Source organism: Triturus cristatus, chromosome 7 (assembly GCF_964204655.1).
Source record: "Triturus cristatus chromosome 7, aTriCri1.1, whole genome shotgun sequence".
In the NCBI taxonomy this organism is placed as follows: Eukaryota; Metazoa; Chordata; class Amphibia; order Caudata; family Salamandridae; genus Triturus; species Triturus cristatus.
Window position 1 is genome coordinate 1,562,890,744 of NC_140590.1, and position 21,044 is coordinate 1,562,911,787.

The 21,044-nt window shown below is 46.2% G+C and overlaps 1 protein-coding gene across 2 annotated transcripts in view; it reads left to right on the forward strand.

The window, feature by feature from the left end:
• Positions 1-20,786, forward strand: part of LOC146812380 (regulator of G protein signaling 9-binding protein-like) — a 67,487-nt gene extending 46,701 nt beyond the window's left edge. For both annotated transcript variants that reach the window (XM_085614594.1, XM_085614593.1), the window contains one exon: positions 19,881-20,786. In XM_085614594.1, the coding sequence (XP_085470720.1) occupies positions 19,881-20,401 (521 nt within the window). In that variant the 3' untranslated portion in view covers positions 20,402-20,786. The remainder of the gene's footprint in view (positions 1-19,880) is intronic.
• The last annotated feature ends 258 nt before the right edge of the window (positions 20,787-21,044 follow it).

Consider the following 21,044-nt stretch of genomic DNA (forward strand, 5'->3'; position numbering starts at 1 on the left):
CATGCTTGCGCAGAGTAAGGGATGCATCTTAATCCTTACCGGAGAGGAGATGATGCATAGATTCTCGTACTGCGGCCTGGTTGCGATACAGCAAGATGGCACCTCGATGCGATGCGACAATTCGGTGCGATGCTATAAGATGGCGCCCTTGATGCGACGACGTGTAGACGATGCATGCACGCCCGGCGGTGACTCTGTAACTTGGGAGCCGCGACAGGCCCTGCGACACACTTTTCCGGTGATGCGACAGCGACCTCTGTGGTGGCGTCACGCTTCTCCGGTGATGCGTCGGGTAGCAGCTTTGACAAAGTAACGCTTCTCTGGTGATGCGCCAGCGAGCTTTGTGGCGGCGACACGCTTCTCCGGCGATGCGACGGCACCAGCTGCGACTGCGACACGCTTCTTCTCGTTGAGTCACGCCTCCAGCTCCCAGCGCCACGCAGGCTTCTGCAGACAGAATTCCCAGCAAGGAAATTCAGAGGGGAGCTGGTGGTGAAGTCTTTTGTCCCTGAGACTTCAGCAGGAGGCAAGCACAAGTTCAAGCCCTTGGAGTAATATTCTGCAAGATGATGAAAGTCCTTTGAAAGTTCCTTCTCCTCTCCTTGGCACTGAAGACACCACTGTAGGTGAACCGAGCAACACAGCACACTTGGCAGGGGGGGGCAGTACAACTCCTACAGCTTCCTTTGGTTCTTCTCCTTGGCAGAGGTTTGTCGTGTTGTTCCAGAAATGATCTCAAGTTCTGGGGTCTGGGTCCCGCTTTTTATACACAGTTTCTCTTTGTTCTCTGAAGGCAGAGAGGCCTTTGCCTAGTCCAAACCAGTTCTGGTCAGTCCTGGAGCACTTTGTTGACATGACTCCTTCTTTCCTTTCACAGTGCAGGGCAGAGACATCAGACACACTACAGGAGGTGGAGCCAGCATTGTGAAGGGACGGCACAGCCCTATTCAGGTCCCAGGTGCAACTCCTCCGACCCATCTACGTGCAGATCTCTCTATTCAGCCCTGTGCTGACTCACCCTGTCTCCTGGAATCCCCCAGCCCCTGTCACTCAAACTCCAGACAAGGAATACACAACCTAGCAGAGGCAGACTTGGATGATTAGACAAGAAAATACCTACTTTCTAAAAGTGGTATTTTCAAACACAGAATGTTAAAACCAACTTCACTAAAAGATGTATTTTTCGTTCTGAGTTCAGGCATACTAAACTCGAATTTCTACCTGGTTCCCTGAGTCAGTTAGGATTATAAGATGTAATAATCAAACTGCCCATTCAGGCCTATGGGGAACAGGTAGGCTTGCAATAGTGAAAAACGAAAATGGCTGTAATTCACTATTAGGACATGCCACACACACCAGCATGTCCTACCTTATACTTACAATGCACCCTGCCCTTGGGCCTACCTTCGGGGTGTCTGATATGAAGATAAGGGAAGGTTTAGGGACTAGCAAGTGGGTGCACTTGCCAAGTCGACATGGCAGTCAGTGACTGCACACAGGCTCAGCAATGGCCGGCCTGAGACACATTTTACAAGCTACTTTTGTGGGTGGTACAACCAGTGCTGCAAGCCCACCAGCAGCATTTGATTTACAAGCCCTGGGCACACATGGTGCACTGTACTAGGGTCTCACAAGTACATCAAATCACCCATTCATGGACTCACTAATAAATACATCAATTTAACAATAGGGAGTGCATATGCACTTTAACACTGATCAGCAGTGGTAAAAAGCCCAGAGTCATAAAACAGCCAACAACAGGTCAGGAAAAAAACAGGAGGAGGCAAAAAGTTCAGGGATGACCCTGCAAAAAGGGCCAAGTCCAACAGTACGCAACCCCAGTATTGCGCTCCGTCCATATGCATCGAATAATAGATGAAAAAGCTGGAACCTCGTCAGGTATACCAGACCCGGGATGCACTACCGTAGAACAGAATTTCAAAATGCTGGAACAGTCTTAACTCACCTTTAGCCAGTGTATCCATGTTTAATCCATGTTTAATCATTTTTTCTTCCAAGTATCAAGTTCAGGTAAATAATTCAACAGAATGCCAAACCAGGCTTTCCACTCAACAGCACATGGCAGTTCACCATTCTCCATTTGTCAACGTAGCGAAAATATACTCAATGTATTTCGGGCCACTGCCCTTCGTCATGGGTAACTATGGTACAAAAAACTCAAATCAGAATAAACATTAATTTGCAATTTATTCAATTATGTTCGTTCTATTACCACATGCCAAATAATAGCCCATGGCTCTTTCCCTATTTTAAGGCCCACTTGTTGATACACTTATAATGCGTCCTTTACAGTGGGTCCTGCACAGCATTCTCCCCCCCCCCCCCATGTTCACCACCACAGCAGGAGATCTTTAGTAACATCCTCTCAACAATGCAATGCAGGAACTTATTAAAGACTACAAGAGTATATAAGACCAATTCTCTGGGGATGAGTAAGGCGTCAGCTTCCAGTTAAGAAACTGAGCTGTTCCGCAGTAGTCTTGAGGCAAAACCTAATTGCTGATATTGTTTCTCAGTCCAGATGATACAAAGGATTGAACTCCCATCTCAAAGCAGCAGCATAAATAAACAGTACTAGATTACTGGTGCAACAAACACACACATGGGTGAACACAGTCACACCAAAGCTGTCCATTGCCTTATCCTCACAACTGGCTTTACTAATGGCTCCAAAATAAGTGCATCAAAATAAGAGCGTTCACAGTGCAAGGGATTTATATGAAAACTAACTCTCACTAGCACAGACTTCCACCAGAGGAGGTCAAGTTGGTTTATAAAACCACGTGTAAGTAGTTCTATTTTTTGCATTCTGGAACTTGAGTTTTCATTTTTCCGTCATAAATGCAGCAGTAGAAGATACAAATTAAAGGAATAAATCAAATGATGTATAAGTTTGGGAACTGTAAAAACTGTCATTTTAAGAAGCCTTTTCAGTACAGGGGTGATTTTAACCCTTCTTTGATGTAGCCTCACACGCATGCATGGCGCTTGTCAACAATAAATGATTTGCTTAGTTTCTACAGAACTATACTGCCGTTTTAGTTCTGACCTATGATTTATAAAGCTTTCAAATAAAAATGAAAAGGTACATTTATATGAACTCAACTGTATTTCGGTATATCTGGTTGCATAATTTTTACCATAGTGATGCCATTCAAATAATATTCTGCAGGGCTCTGGACCTTTTATCATGCACTAAACTGGAAACAATCAGCTAACATTTAGTAAGGAAGTCCATCTTTGTGAGACCTGTGCCTAGTTTTTCCATTCAATGTGGCTAATGTAATCTACTTAATACAGCTTAGATTTATTTAATTTGGGTATTTATCTTTTAATCCGTGTTTTATCCACAGATATGGTCCCTTGGCAATACTAAAAAAGATCACAAGTCCTGTGATGTCACTTTCTGTGATTTGTATAGGAACAGCAGTCCCTCACAACATAAAATTACTTTTGAAATTAAATAGAGATACAGTGACATCTATGTTCATATATCCAGATGGATGTTATAATTTAATATAAGAAATACACAAGAACATAAAAATGGCACAAGTTACAACAAACAAAACAGGTTGCCAAACTCATGCATTTCACATATTCGCCGTAGTACAGTTAAGCAATTTAGGCCAAGGAAAATACACATTAGCACCATCGCACTTTAAAGTGAAAGAAATTAAAAATGTTGTCAGGGTGCTGGAGTTGACGACGTTTCGATCTCTTAACTAGGTAATGGGATCATTGTGAGAAGTTGGCCAGGTATATGCTGTCCACTAGTTATAGTGGGCACCTTGTACCAGTCCAAACAACCCTTATTGATGATAGGTTTAAAGACAACCTTTATTGAAAGCTATCCTAGTGGTAGCTATGGAGAGCAGCCTTCAGGCTAAGTCTTGAAGAAGTGTAAAGCAGCTTGGTTTACCAGATTATAACCTCTTGAATTACTAAATGAAAGGAGAACCACACAAGGTATATATAAAATATATGAATTTATTTCTAAACACTCACTACTAATCTCTTTATGAGATTGTAATCCAGGATACACAATAATACAGTTCTAAAACAACAGTAAATAGCACAATCTACAATAGGCCCTAGAGGCGAACCAAACACAATATTAAGAAAGTGGTATAAGAACCACGACTTGACTAGACACAGTGCCTACAGCACGTAGAATTGCTGGGACCCCAAGGAACCACCCAAGGTAGTGACACAGGAGACCCACGGGGGACGCGTGCAGTGTGAGAACACAGGCGCGAGCCCCGTACTGTTCTATGGGAAAGTCGCGGTTGGATTTTTAGAAGTTAAGGACACTTAGGAGAGGACTTTGAGCAAACCCCTTTAGACTTAGGGGGTTCAAGGGCCAGCACCCACGAGAGCACTGGAGTACTCGATTTACCTCACCCAGGGAAGTCGGGTGTAAAGGTGTCAAATGGTGTCGGGAATCGTCGTTGATTTCAATGGCGATCTGCTGCAAAGTGCTTCTGCCGGGAAGGAGAAAAGTGTCCGGTGTGATCCAAGCCTGGATCGAAGATCAGAAGAACCTGAAAGCAGAGGGGACAGAGTCTGGGTCACTTGCCAGTGACCAGGGGCATGATAGACGAATGCCCACCGATGTCGGTGATTCAGGTGCGAAGAGGTGAAGCTTGACTCTGCAGCCACAAGGACCAAGAGGCGTCGACGACAACCTGGAGCTGGATTTGAGCTGTCCCATGAAGGATGTCAAGTGCTGTGGTGTTGGTGCTTGGATTGAACACAACAAGCCTTGGCAACAGCAACCCACGCAGGAAGAGAAAAGATGTTTCGGTGCAGACCAGCAAGGTCCTGGGGACTCCCCAAGCGATGGAGAGTCACGGCACGTCTGGAGCAACCAGGTAAGCCCAATTAAAGTTAAAGTTGCCTTCACAGGGACCCACCAGTTGACGGACCAGGGATCGCGTAGGGGCCTCGAGAGAAAAAACAAAGGGCCTGCTCACGGAACACTTGTGGAGTGTAGGTGGGCAATCTTTGGTGCAAATGCTGCTCGGGGTCAGGGCTACAAGTAACCCAAAGCTCAGCTGCAGGAGTCATTGGAAAGCTGATGCTTCTGCAAAGTGACACGGTGTCCAGGGGTTCGGGTTGCATGGTCACCACGAAGGATACGGGCCTCAGACTGATCAACCTCTAAGACCACGGAAACCCACCTCCTGTGTTGCAAAATTCTTCGTAGTCCGGCGGGAGCTTCGGAGATGCAAACCGGTCAGATGCGTCTTTGGTGCCTGCCTCGCAGGGGAGTAACTCCTTTACTCCAAGGGAGATTCTTCAGTCATCTAGTTCAGTGTCCATTGTCGAAGTTCCAGGATTCAGTATCAGAGTTTCGTCCAGGTGTAATATAAAGTCCTGTAGCCAGGGGTTCCTATCTTATACCCAAGGAAGGGGTTGGACAAACTCTAGGGACCCACCTATGGGAGGGTCAGGAAAGAGGGGTGGCTACACCCATTTCCTTTGTCCAGTTTCACACCAGAGCAGGGGCTGGTAGCCCCTGCAACCGGTATGAGCTGGACTATGCACAGGGGACACCAAATGTGCCCCCAGTGCTGACTTCAAAGCACTCTTGGAGTGCACCCACCCAGCCCCAATACACTAAATCCTGTCTGGGAGGTGGTGTCACCTCCCTGTGACAGGAAACCTATTGTCCAGGTCTCCCCTGCCGGAGTTTCCTGAAGTAGCAGGAGGGCAGACTCGTGTCTGTGGCTGGCAGCATCAATTTTGTGATGCCAGGGCTCTGTTAGCTGGTACCGGGTATAACGGTGCTGTCATGTCTCTCCCTCTAGAAGGGTGGGATCATACTCCCACACCAGTTACTGGTGTGGGGGTATGATTCCAAGGTGTTTGACACCAAACACGAAATGTTTCCATGCAGCCATCCCAAAGTTAGTGTTTACCGTCTGGTTGTAATGAACTCAAGAGTATATGGTTTGGCTGCAACACAAACAACCTCGGAATAAAGGTTCCGAAGGCTGCAGAGGGGCTCTGCTCATGCATGGGCACCCTCTCACATAAAACCCAGCACCCTGCCTTCAGGATTGGTAAGGCCTGCCATAGGGGTGACTGATAGGTTTATATGTGCAGTGATATGGAGAGATATAGTGAACCTATATCTCAGTAAGGGGTGCATGCACCACCTTACCCAGGCTGCAGTAGCAGTCCTGTGGTGTCATTTTGGAAGGCTTCCCAAGGGTGGCATAATGCATGCTGCAGCCCTTGGTAGGCCTCTGGGGTACCTATGCCCTGGGTACATAGTATACCATATAATAGGGACTTATAAGGGTACCCCAGAATCCAATCTGGGGTGTACCTAATGTACTGGTAATCAATTTAGAGAGGAAGCAGTTAGGCTGGGGTCTTGGTTAGCAGGGCCCCAGCCAGACTAAAGTCCAAAAACAGTGAAACATCAGTAAAAAGCGGGGGTAGCTTTAAGAAGCAGATCCTACTCTCCTACACAACCCCCCCCCCCCCAACGTAAAGAAACTAAACTAAACTTGACCAGTTGAGTCTTCATGTTCTAAGTGGAAATATCTGGAGAGTCCATCTGCATAGGCATGCTTAATCCCAGGTCTATGTTCCACTGTATAGTCCATCCCCTGTAGGAAAACGGACCACCTCAAAAGTTTGGGGTTTTCACCCTTCATCTGTTTTAGCCATAAGAGGGGCTTATGGTCTGTCTGAACAATGAAGTGAGTGCCAAACAAGTATGGCCTCAATTTCTTCAGAGCCCAAACCACAGCAAAGGCCTGCCTCTCAATGGCTGACCAACGTTTCTCTCTGGGGGTCAGCCTTCTGCTAATAAAAGCTACTGGCTGATCCTGACCCTCATCATTCAATTGTGATAACACAGCCCCAACCCCCAACTCATATGCATCTGTCTGAACAATGAATTATTTGGAGTAGTTAGGACTTTGCAGAATGGGAGCAGTGCACATTGCCTGTTTTAGGTCATCAAATGCCTTTTAACAGCTGACTGTCCACTGAATTTTCTTAGATGTTAGGTCATTCAAGGGGGTCCCTATGGATCCATAACCTTTGACAGATCTTCTATAGTACCCAGTCAGGCCCAAGAAAGCTCTGACCTGAGTCTGGGTGGTTGGAGCAACCCAGTCCAATATGGTCTGGATTTTGCTCTGCAATGGTTGAATCTGTCCTCCACCCACAAGGTGGCCCAGGTACACAACCTGACTCTGCCCTATCTGGCACTTAGTGGCCTTGATAGTTAGGCCTGCTTTTTGCAGGGCCCTCAAAACATTCTTCAGGTGGACCAGGTGATCCTCCCAGGTAGAGCTAAAGACAGCAATATCATCTAGATATGCTGCACTATAGGCTTCCAGGTCTGTAAGGACTCTATTCACCAACATCAGGAAAGTGGCAGGTGCATTTTTCAAACCAAAGGGCATCACCACAAATTGGTAATGCCCACTAGGAGTAGAAAATGCTGTCTTTGCATCATCAGCTAGTCTGATCTGCCTGTCAAGTCAAATGTGCTCAGAAACTTGGCTAAGGCCAAAGTATCTATAAGCTCATCTGCCCATCGGATTGGATGGGCATCAGTCCTAGTGACTGCATTGAGACCCTTGTAGTCTACACAAAACCTCATCTCTTTCTTGCTTGCCATCTTTGGTGTGAGGTTTGGGCACTAAGACTACTGGACTAGCCCAAGGGCTATCTGAGGGTGACTCCCAATTCCAACATCTTCTGGACTTCAGCCCTGATACAGTCCCTGACATGATCAGGTTGCCTGTAAATCTTATTTTTAACAGGCAGACTGTCCCCAGTGTCCACTTCATGAGTGCACCAGGTAGTCTGACTTGGAGTCAGGGAGAACATATGTCTAAACTGGCTGAGAACCTTTCTGTAGTCAGTTTGTTGCTGGACAGTGAGGCTGCCTGCCAAGGCTACACCATCTACTGATCCATCATCAGGGTTCTGAGAGAGCAGCTCAGGGAGCGGATCACTCTCTTCCTCCTGTCCATCAGTTGCCATGAGCAAGCCCATGTCAGCCCTGTCGACATATGGCTTGAGCCTGTTGACATGGAGCCGCCTATGGGGGCTCCTGGGAGTTCCTAGGTCCACCAGGTATGTGACCTCTCCCTTAGAATTGTATGGGGGCCACTCCATTTGTCTTGGAGGGCTGCTGGGGCCACAGGCTCCAACACCCATAATTTCTGCCCTGGCTGGTAAACAGTCAGCGCAGCATTTTGGTCATGCCAGGCCTTTTGTAATTCCTGGTTAGCCTCAAGATTTTTAGTTGCCTTTTTCATGTACTCAGCCATCCTGGAGCGGAGACCAAGTACATAATCCACAATATCCTGTTTAGGGGGTTTGAGAGGTAACTCCCATCCCTCCTTCGCCAGACACAATAGACCCCAAACTGGATGTCCAAACAGAAGCTCAAATGGGCTTTAACCACGCCCCCTTCTGTGGAACTTACCTGTAGGCAAATAGAAGGCAGGGCAAAAGGATGTCCCATCTACGCCTACGCTTTTCTGGGAGACCTTTAATCATGCCCTTTAGGGTTTCGTTGAACCTTTCAACTAATCCATTGCATTGCGGGTGATAAGGTAATGTAATTTAACGTAAAGAGGATTTGTATAGCGCACTACCACCCTACGGGTATCTTGCCGCTAAGACAATACCTTGATATTATAGCATGAGAGATCAATAAGGGGTGGTAAATTTGTAATTTGTAATTTACTCCACACTCCTTCCACATTGCTGGACTGTAACAGGACATGAAGTTTGCACCCCTGTCTGATACTACCTCCTTAGTGAAACCCACTCTGGAAAAGATTCCAAGTAGGGCCCTTGCCACCACAGGAGCTGTAGTGGCCCTAAGGGGAATGGCTTCTGGGTACCTAGTGGCATGATCCACCATCAGCAGTATAAATCTGTGCCCAGATGCTGTCTGAGGATCCATAGGACCAACTATGTCAATCCCAACCCTCTCAAAGGGAACCCCCACCACAGGTAGTGATATCAGAGGGGCCTTTGTTGTACCACCTGCTTTACCACTGGCTTGACAGGTCACACAGGAGGGGCAGAATTCCTTGGTGTCTTCAGACATGTGGGGCCAATGAAAGTGAGGGACAATTCTGTTCCAAGTCTTCTTTTGGCCCAGCTGACCTGCTTAGGGAATATCATGGGCTAGTGTCAATAGGAAGCCCCTGAACTTCAAAGGTATAACCAACCTCATGGAGGCACCAGGCTTGGGGTCTCTACTCTCTGAGTACAGGAGTCCATCATCCCACTATAGCTTATGGGTTCCACTAGCATTCCCAGCAGCCTCATCAGCAGCTTGCTTTCTGAGGGGTTCAAGAGAAGGGCAGCTCAGCTGCTCCTGGCTCAGATCTGCCCTGGAAGGGCCCCCTGTCCCCAAGACCTCAACCTGATTAGGTTCAAGCCCATCTGGACAGAAAATGAGAGGGGCCCCTTCACCACCAAAGGAGAAGGGCACCAAATAGACCTCAGTCAAGACAGAAATCCCCTTTGGGTATCCAACAACACCCGATCACATACACTCAGTCATTAGCTCAAATCACCAGAACATAACACCACCACCATCAAAGGCCAAATGTCTATAAAAATATACACATATGTTATTCAGTATTAAAAATCATTAAAAAGTACATTAAAACACAACTAAGCAAATAATGACCACAGATGTTTTCTTAAAAAAACACACAGTTGATACAATACTGGGAGAACCTGCAAGAAAAATGGTTTCTAATCAATTCAACAGGCCAATACATCAGACCAGGTTCTTTCTTTAGACGTTTGTTTTTTGTACATTAGACTTAATTGTCATACAATAAACTTAACAATATTAACAAATGTCATCCACAGTCTACAGTAGGCCTGTTATCAAATGGCGTCGACGCGTTTCGGTGGGTATTGTCGCTTAAACACCACCTTCCTCAGGACAAAGGACAATATCTCCCAAAGTACAATACGAATCTAAACATAATCACATAAACAAAGACATAGAGAAAGAAAGAAAATCATTTTTAGAAAACACTTGACTATTGATTGGCATTTGCTAGAACAGTATTTACATCCTGGCTCATCAGATCCTGGGGTCATTCTGAGATCATCTAACAGCAAAGCCTCCATTAGGCGTTGAGTGTTTGCACTCCTCCCTGTCTTCAACTTCCTAGCTGTACACATGTTTCTCAATTCCACGAATGTGAGATGGTCATACTTGGATGACAAGGAGCCACTGGCTTCAGGTCTTGAAGACATCCTAGTGTAGTGAGGTGTTGCACCTACCTAACCTAGTGGGAGCTACCAGACTCTCTTGAGTTGGGAAAAAGGGGTGTGCTGGTCCCTTTGCTAACCCAACTCCAAGTTCAGTAGAACGTACTTTATTCTAGACTTGATTTATATGTACCTATGTACCTATAGTGGTTTTCAGTTAGTCACTCAAAGAGATTATCTGGTAAAGCAATAGCAAGCTTGAATCCAACCGCTGCACACCAATGTGAGAAGTTGGCCTGGTATATGCTGTCCACTAGTTATAGTGGGCGCCTTGTACCAGTTCAAACAACCCTTATTGGTGTTAGTTTTATAGACAACCTTTATTGAAAGCTATCCTAGCTATGGAGAGCAGCCTTCAAGCTAAGTCTTGAAGGAGTGTAAAGCAGCTTGGTTTACCAGATTATAACCTCCTGAATTACTAAATGAAAGGAGAACCACACACGGTATATATAAAATTTATGTATTTATTTCTAAACACTCACTACTAATCTCTTTATAAGATTAGAGTCCAAGATACACAATAATACAGTTCTAAAACAACAGTAAATAGCACAATATACAATGGGCCCTAGGGGCGGACCAAACCATATATTAAGAAAGTGGTATAAGAACCACGCCTTGACTAGACACAGTGCCTAGAGCATGTAGAATCGCTGGGACCCCAAGGAACCACCCAAGGTAGTGACACAGGAGACCCACGGAGGACGCGTGCAGTGTGAGAACACAGGCACGAGCCCCGTACTCTTCTATGGAAAAGTCGCGGTTGGATTTTTAGAAGTTAAGGACACTTAGGAGAGGACTTTGAGCAAACCCCTTTAGACTTAGGGGGTTCTAGGGCAAGCACCCATGGGAGCACCGGAGTACTCGAGTTACCTCACCCAAGGAAGCCGGGTGCATAGGTGTCAAATGGTGTAGGGAATCGTCCTTGATTTCAATGGTGATCTGCTGCAAAGTGCTGCTGCCGGGAAGGAGAAAAGTGTCCGGTGTGAGCCAAGCCTGGATCGAAGATCAGAAGAACCTGAAAGCAGAGGGGACAGAGTCTGGGTCACTTGCCAGTGACCAGAGGCACGATAGACGAATACCCACTGATGTCGGGTGATTCAGGTGCGAAGAGGTGAAGCTTGACTCTGCAGCCATGAGGACCAGGAGGCATCGACAATGACCAGGAGCTGGATTTGAGCTGTCCCACGAAGGATGTCGAGTGCTGCGGTGTCGGTGCTCAGATTGAACACAACAAGCCTGGCAACAGCAACCCACGCAGGAAAAGAAAAGATGCTTTGGTGCGGACCAGCAAGGTCCTGGGGACTCCCCAAGCAATGGAGAGTCAGGGCATGTCTGGGGCAACCAGGTAAGCCCAATTAAAGTTAAAGTTGCCTTCACAGGGACCCACCAGTCGATGGACCAGGGATCGTGAAGGGACCTCGAGAGAAAACACAAAGGGCTAGCTCATGGAACACCCGTGGAGTGTAGGTGGGCAATCTTCGGTGCAAATGCTGCTCGGGGTCAGGGCTACAAGTAACCCAAAGCTCAGCTCAGGAGTCATTGGAAAGCTGATGCTTCTGCAAAGTGACGCAGTGTCCAGGGGTTCGGGTTGCACGGTTACCACGAGGGAAACGGGCCTCAGACTTGCTGTGGGCACTTATCGACCTCTATGACCACGTAAACCCACCTCCTGTGTTACAAAATTCTTCAGAGTCCGGCGGGAGCTTCAGAGATGCAAACCGGTCAGATGCGTCTTTGGTGCCTGCCTCGCAGGGGAGTAACTCCTTTTCTCCAAGGGAGATTCTTCAGTCATCTAGTTCAATGTAGATCGTCGAAGTTCCAGGATTCAGTATCAGAGTTTCGTCCAGGTGTAATCTAAAATCCTGTAGCCAGGGGTTCCTATCTTACCCCCAAGGAAGGGGTTGGACAAACTCTAGGGACCCACCTATGGGAAGGTTAGGAAAGAGGGGTGGCTACACCCATTTCCGTCGTCCAGTTTCGCGCCAGAGCAGGGGCTGGTAGCCCCTACAACCGGTTTGAGCTGGACTATGCACAGGGACACCAAATGTGCCCCCAGTGATGACTTCAAAGCACTCTTGGAGTGCACCCACCCAGCCCCAATACACTAAAGCCTGTCTGGGAGGTGGTGACACCTCCCTGTGACAGGAATCCTATTGTCCAGGCCTCCCCTGCAAGAGTTTTGTCCAGCAGCAGGAGGGCAGACTCGTGTCTGTGGCTGGCAGCATCCATTTTGTGATGCCAGGGCTCTGTTAGCTAGTACCGGGTATAACGGTGCTCATGTCTCTTCCTCTAGAAGGGTGGGATCATACTCCCTCACCAGTTACTGGTGTGGGGGGGGGTATGATTCCAAGGTGTTTGACACCAAACACAACATGTTTCCGTGCAGCCATCCCAAAGTTAGCGTTTACCGTCTGGTTGTAATGAACTCAAGAGTATATGGTTTGGCTGCATCACAAACAACTCCGGAATAAAGGTTCCGAAGGGTGCAGAGGGGCTCTGCTCATGCATGGGCACCCTCTCACATAAAACCCAGCACCCTGCCTTCAGGATTGGTAAGGCCTGCCATAGGGGTGACTGATGGGTTTATATGTGCAGTGATATGGAGAGATATAGTGAAACTATATATCAGTAAGAAGTGCATGCACCACCTTACCCAGGCTGCAGTAGCAGTCCTGTGGTGTCATTTTGGAAGGGTTCCCAGGGGTGGCATAATACATGCTGCAGCCTCTGGTAGGCCTCTGGGGTACCTATGCCCTGGGTACATAGTATACCATATACTAGGGACTTATAAGGGTACCCCAGAATCCAATCTGGAGTGTACCTACAGTACTGGTAATCAATTTAGAGAGGAAGCAGCTAGGCTGGGATCCGGGTTAGCAGGGCTCCAGCCAGACTAAAGTCGAAAAACAGTGAAACATCAGCAAAAAGTGGGGGAACTATAAGAAGCAGATCCTATTCTCCTAAAATCATCATCAGGACATTACAACTGATGCCCGAGAAGAATGCCTGCAAAGATGCAGGTGCCAATAAGAAAAAGGCTACCACGTTGCGAAGGGAAATACCTTGTGGATCTGGACCAGAAATAAGGTCACGAGGCAACTAGCTCGAAATGATTACTTGTTGGGATGGCGTTGGCAGCTGGGCGTCAGGGTCGGCCCAGGAGAAGGAATTGTATGATCCAAGTGGAAGTTGGATTCGATGGCAGGATGTTCGGTGACGGGTGCAAGATTGCAAAGACCAAAGCCAAAACTACGCCATCAAGTGAGGGTAAATCTATGGACAGCATGCCATGATGAGGTGATGTGCACGGAATGTCACTTCTTGTAATGTCACATGCAAATTAGAGGAGCCTCACTTCTTCCCTTTCACCTGGGGTCCTAAAAGTCCTAGGACCGACCATGCCCAAAGTAACTAGAAAGGTTTTTCTGGCCTCACATTCGGCTCCAATATGAGCTGGGTGGCACCAAAGGATCACCGGAGAGACACCTTTGTGACACCTCCTCTTGCTGGAAGACTGTGCCCATCTGAGAGATGGTATTTACCTAGTGGGAGCCAGATTGCAGAAAGTGGGACCTCATTGAGATAGCAAAAGTGATAGCATTTTGGAGGAGCAATTCCTGTCAGGGTGAATCACAAAATTCCCTAAATTAACCTGTGCTTAACACTCTGATAGCTTGGCACAAAAGCAGTAAGGCTTAACTTAGAGGCAATGTGTAAAGTATTTAAGCAGCACACAAACAGGAACAAAGGTAAAATACAACACAAGAAAAACCCCACACAAATTTAGAAAAAGTAGAGTACATTATAATAATTATTTGACTCCAATATTACAAAAAAACAAGCAGTGGAACCGGAGTTATGATTTTTTTAGTAAAAACTAGAACCTAAAAGATCAAAGTTTCAACCGCAGACATCGACTCGCGCAAGTCCAGGTCAAAGTTGACAAATATGGCTGGATGTGATAGAGCGCGGTTTGAATGCAAAATGTGGATTGGGCCTGGTCAGCGCTTACCTTCTGACTTAGAAGAAATTTTGAAGACAAATGTTCTGGGAAAGTAAAGTTCAGCGGAGCAAGGCTGTAGGCAGTTCCAAGGAGGAGGCGTCATCATCGAGGAGCTGCTGGATGAAGTAGTGGTAAGAGTTTCTACATTCGGAGCCAGCCACTTTTTCGGAAGTTAAAAATCTACAGCGGGACGAGGCAGGAGGCTGAAGCCAACAAGAGTTCCAGGAAACCGCACAACCCTTTGCCAAAAAACTGCGGAACAGGATTTGCTGCTGCAGAGAAGAACGGAATGGGAGCTGTCACGAAGTCAGGCCGCCAGCAATGCACCTTAGGCGGACGAAAGAGCAGGTTGGTCCCAGTCTTTTCTCGCTTCTCAGAGTAGTTTTTAGCCTAAACGTTTGTAAGTCCCAAGTTTTGTATTTTGGCTTTCTGGCCACATATAGCACCACCACCAAGAGTCCAGGACTGGAATGTGGAATCTTCCTGCACATTTCAAGTAATAAATTACACGCTAAACTCTATGTTCTTAAAGTAATACACCAATAGTACCTACTAGAATATGTAAGATGTAACAGGTACCATCTCTCTGTGGGTCGGTTTCTGTATCCAGCAAACAGTTTCATACAGGATCTACGCAACATTAGTGAACATTTAGAAGGTATAACCTATACAGTCTCTTCTCCATATCTATGGTGGTTTTCTCATTCTCTTCTTTAAGAACAATACCAAAAAAGTATTTAATTTTATATGTTTTCAAACATGGAAAACCAGGTCGATGAATAAACGAATGGAATGATAAACTGATGGATGCATCATATTTCAGATCACGCAGACAACTCTTTTTATAGTCAAAATACTCCTGAGATCCATGGTAGCAAGAACTATTACTTTGAAAACACAGAAAACCTACTGAAGTGGTGTGCCTCTAGCCATGCCAGTGCGTTTTTGACTTATCCATAAGGCTTTACTACATCCACCAAGATTTCAACTTCTAAAATTGTGGATTTTCAACAGAAAGCGCTGCAGGCACGTGGGGGGTTAGGCTGGGTATAGGTGTAGGTTCAAGATGGTGGGAGTCTTTTCTGTCCCTGAGGCTCGGAAAAGGAGGCCAGCAAACTAGCCCTTGGAGTCACCCTACTTGTTCTGGGTTCAGGTGAAGAAGCAGGCCTCAAGCAGCAGGGCAGGACCCTGAGGGTTCAAGGCAGGTTTCAGGCTGCAAAGCATTCTTGAGGACAACTCAGCAGGTAACAGCAGCAGGCAGTCCTCTCAGAGTGTATCTGCAGGTCCAGAAAGTGAACTGAAGAGTGGGTCTGAAGTCCCTAGTTGTATACCTGGTGGATTCTTTGAAGTAAAAGTTTCTACAGGTTTCTTTTTGAAGTGCTTGAACTTTACTGACTCCCCGGCCCTGGCTCCAAGCTGGCTACAGGAACAATGCAGTGGTGACAAGTCCTTTGTGTGAAGGCAGAGCACAGCCTATTCAGTTGCAAGTGGGGATGTGCCCATCTCCGCCCCCATCCAGCCAGCAGATGGCCCATTCAGGCACACCTAATCCCTTTATTGTGTGACTGTCTGTGAGGAATTACAAAGTCTAACTGCCAACTACACCCCGTCATGTGACATAGGACAGGCTGTAGGCACCAAATGGCAGAGAACAGGAAAAGGCCAACTTTCTAAAAGCGCAAAAAGAACAATTCATTGATGGAATGCTGAACAATGTCAAACACTCACCCCCAGTCAAAGATCTGGTCATAAATCCATTGTTTCTATGCTCATCATGCCATTCCAGTTTGTACCCAGTGATATGCAAATCAGTCTTGACCGTATTTCCCCTGGGGAATAGTCCTGCCTAATTTAAAATTGCTGTGAGTTCACGGGGGAAATAACATGTGCATGATCCCGTGCTTGCATTTAAATAACCCCCTTGTAGGCCTGGTCCCGGGGGCATACCATAAAAATAGGAGGGGACATACGGGGCATCCCTCCTAGGACTTCTGAAAGCCCTGGGGACCACCATCTCCTCGGGCATTGCTTTTTATGTATGCAGGGGATGCCCATGTATGCGGGCTGGACCCACACATGCCCCAGGGACCACCACCTCCTGTGGGATAAACATCAATATAATGTGGGGGGCTGTGGGGCACCCCCACAGTCCCATGGGTGACAACTTCCCAGGGCAATTCATTCAAATTAGGGGGGGGCTGCACGCCTCCCCGGCACACTGGGTACCACCAACTTCCTGGGGCTAAGTACTGCGATTGAGGAGGGCTGTGAAAATGCACTCGCTTGCTGGAAGCGGACCTTTCATCTGTTTCCCTGCCTGCTGTCAAGCGAGCAGGGAAACTGACAAATTGCTTTCACACAGAGAGCTGCATGTTTAGCAGCTCTCTATGTGTGAAAGCAATGGCGGCTCCCGCAGGAGTGGAGACCTGGCAGGGACCCCGGGGGCCTTCAGTCTCTTCCTGCAGTCCCATTGCACAACGGAGTGCTCTAGGGGCACCCAGGGAACCATGGCTGTGATCCCAGGGGATGGGGTCCCTGGGCCAAAATGGGAAGGTGCTGCATGGCCCCCTCTCCCATTGGAAAACGGACAGTCCCTGGGTGATGTGGTCACCTGGTTTTGTATGAGTGAAATCTTAGCCTGACTATAACGTCCCTGTAATCTTTGTTTTTTTCAGTGAATTCCTGAGTTTTTGAAAAATTCTATTTCCTAACTATAATGTCCCTGTAACCTTTGTTTTTTTCAGTGAATATATATATCGCAGATATACACACAACTTTTCAGTAGAGCACATCTCTTCAAAATATGAATAACGATCTTTGCAGCCCAATAAAAGGCAAGTTTAAACAATTTCATTTTTCAACTTTTTTTTTAAAACAGAAGGCAAATATATCTAGTCACTAACAAGACAAAATAACTAGAAACATCCTTCACAAACATTTTTTTTAAACTAAAACAAAGGGAAACAGGGCAATGTAAGCAAACGGGCTGCAAAAGGAATGGAATGAAAAACAGTTGAAGCTTGTTTATTAGTACATTCAGTCTGAATGATGTGTTATTAAGCCATATTTATTTTCACTGCCATGGCATGCCTGCAACCATATGAAGGCACTAAAAAGATACATAACAATAAAGAGGTGACATCTGTAGTTACTGAGCATGCAGATTCTTCTAAAAAACAAACAAACAGATGTTGGCACCGTGGAACGGCTTGTGTTTGCTTCTTCTCAAGGGACACAAGAGGCACCACACATGACACACAGTACACCATCATTCACCTTCAGCCAAAACACTGTCTTCTTTGGTTTACACAAACAAGTTGTATTGTACCATATTGTATTATAGGATTTGAATAGCTCCTCATACCTGTGCTGAAATCTAGAAGTGCTGAGGGTCTTTAAGTAAAGAGGCTAAGCTGTGTGTTATACATTGTCAGTAACGTGTCCTTTTTGGTGATAGGGGTTTTACTGTGAGGCCCAACTACTTCCGCCACAAACATAGTACCACCTGGGACATGTTGGGGTGCTCCCTCCCAAGAGACCATCAAGTGAACCTGTGGGGTTCATCCAGAAGCAAGAGGCCCAGGCCCTCAGAAGGCACATCTTACCAAAGTTAAAAATCTGGCATTAGTAGGCACTTTCTCAATCGTTTTATTATCTGTAGGATTAATATGGGGGAGATTTTCTTAATTTTAACCAAGGCCAGCTATTCATTAGCACAGTCCATCCTAATCCTTCGTGCCCACCGTGAATTTTAATACAGGACTAGTCGCTAATTTATCGCTTCTCGTCAAGTCTTAATCCATACCTGTACTGAAAGTAGCATGGAGTTGGGGCTGTTCTCTCTAAACAAAGTTGTTTTTTTGTTCTTTGTGTGTCTGTCAGTTACTCTCTTTATTGTTAGATGTCCAGGGAGGTGATCGTTGACCTCGGTTGCCCTGATGAATTTGCCGCTAATATATAATTGGCAATGAAACATGTTGGCTGTCCTTAAAGTGGTCTACAACGTGCTGTGTTTTTAACATTGCGCAGACTCACAATTCGGAATAAAAGTGACAAGGTTGTGCGTGAGTCTAGCCCAATTGTATTAGAGACTTCTTTAGTCTCATTTTCTCACGGGGTCTTGATTGTTTGTCTTTCTTCTACACCTTTATCTTTACTGGACACACACATTTTCCATTCTTTTTTCATTTGAGAAAGTTATCGATGATGACAAAAACGTGGGCAAGCTGGTGAGAACATACCCGTAGCTCCTCTGGTGGTGTGCACATGAGATACTTTCTCTTTTCTCCACATATTTTTTCTTCGTAACACATATACACTTAAACAGAGGGGGTATGGTGTGTTTTGAGTGAACTGACTGACCACCTTTTCTTTCTTTTCTTGTTCCAGAAATTGTTTTAAACAAGTGGGCACGAAGGATTAGGCTGGACTGTGCTAATGAATAGCTGGCCTTGGGTAAAGATAAGAAAATCTCCCCCATATTAATCCTACAGATAATAAAACAATTGAGAAAGTGCCTACTAATGCCAAATTTTTGATGTATGAATAGATGTTGATTGGAGGGTTATCTGGCATGTTTTTTCCCTCTACTGCTCCTCATTGAAAGCACAGCTTACCAAAGACCAATCATGAGACCTACTTAAAGGCTACTTCTCAGCCACCAGGGTCATTAGAGGTTATTTAATGGTCAACACTAAGGTGGAACCTTGCCCTGAGGGGCATAAGATTTTTAGGTATTTGATGGGGTTTAGTACTCACTGGAAACACAGGGGTGTGTGGTGTTTGGTGGGCAGGATAGAGAGTGAGTGGAAGCGAGCAGGGGGAGCCCTCTGGATTTCCATGCCCTAAAAGGGGAGACGCCCTTAAACTCTCTGCTCTTCACCTGGAAATCCTTGGAGAAGGGATGAAGTCGGAAAGATGATCTGGCATGGTGGGTAGACCATACATCACAGGACGCAGTCCAGACATTTAAGCTGTACTCCTGAAAAATGGATCTGGGCCCAACTAAATGGGTCCTCATTACACTCAGATGGAACAGGGGGTGCAACGGATTTCAGCAGGAACATTAGATCTACCTCAGAAAGTGGTCTCCAAGGACCTGCAACAATAAAATTATTTGTCTTTAAACCTGTATTGTCCAATTCTTTTGCATGCACAATAACAGGGGTTCAACTAGTAGAGCCGAATGACAGTGGGTCCATGTTTGGGAAGACACATGCTTCGCTTATGCCCCCATTGGGTTACATCATCAGCAGGCATTATGTATGAACTTTGCCGGTAGCAGCCACTGTTCTCATTATTTGTTTACTGAAAATTGCAATGGGTAAGAGTATTCTTAGGTAAGTAACTTTTTTCAGTGGGTCCCGAGAAGATGAACCAAAGTTGGAGGAGAGCACGAGTATTAAATCTGACATCTCATTTATCCTGATTAAATTACTTGTACCCTCCGAATGAGCATGGCTTATACGAAATGTACCACTTGCACCTACAGAGAAGCAAATTGTTTTGTGTAACTTGTTACTCATTGATACATTGACATTGACTTGCTTCCACTTCTTTTTGTCCAAAGGCTTACAGAAAACACTCATGTCACTGCTCACTGACCAGGATGTGAGCACCGAGGAGCGGGTGCAGCTGGAGCGCATGTTTGTTCTTTTTCTCTCGACACTGGAGCAGTACCAGCAGGACCTCTGCAAAACCCAGCATCTCAACCAGCTTTTTCCCCTGCAGCTTCGAAGGCGGTGCCTCATCAACACTGGTGTGGTGGGGAAGTCTTACGAAATGGTTTGGAGGCCCCGGAGTACCAAATCTTCTAGTGGCAGAGCGAACGATATGGTGGATCCTCAGTACTCCTCAGACATTGCAATGCAGATTGAGCAGATCGAAAGGATGCTGCATGACATGCAGATGAAGGTCAGCGTGCCTGTCTGGACAGTGGAAGCCACAGAGGAAGCTTGGGCAGAGGGCAAATCCACCCATGATGTAGAGGACAGATCCACAAATGAGATCTTGGTCACAGAAGAGGTGTTCAGCAGAGGGTGCTGTGCACGTGGCCAGTCGTGGCACAGACTTCCTTGTATGATCTCTTAAAGTGTAATAGGAATGTCCTTGTAATGGCCTCACCAATGCGTGCATTATAAAGGCGGGATTTCAGAAACCAGGAAGAGCCCAACATTTTGTAGAAGACTTGCCAAACAGTAGAATGACTGAAGATGAACTGTTAGTATGAGGGAATTTAAATGGTTATGGGTTCTGGCAGTAGTTAAGGTACCGATATCCATATGGATGTAAGGGCAGGTGGTACTAAATCACCTCTACTGGTTCATCTCAACTGGGCATCTTGGAACGCAGAGGAGCAAACTTCAGCCGCCCACCCCCACTTCCATGATCCTGCCACATGTATTTGCATGATGTGGAAACACCTTATACCAAATTATGCTCTTGAGAGATTTAGAAATTAAAAATTAACTAAAAAGCTGGAATAAGTGGCAAGTCCATTTTTAACTGCAAATCCAAGGTAGCAATCTGAGGTGCATAACACAGATAATTGTAGAAGATGTCCTGTGGTGTTCAATGTGGTGGTGGTGGTGGCGAATGGGTTGTGCTTTGTAGTAAAAAAAATAATAATGCAGCAAGTCAGGATTATGGTGCATTCACTCAGAAAACGCGTAGGGGTTCGTGTACAGTGACAAAAGTCTGCAGATCATGAATTTTCCCCTATAGGATTTAGCAA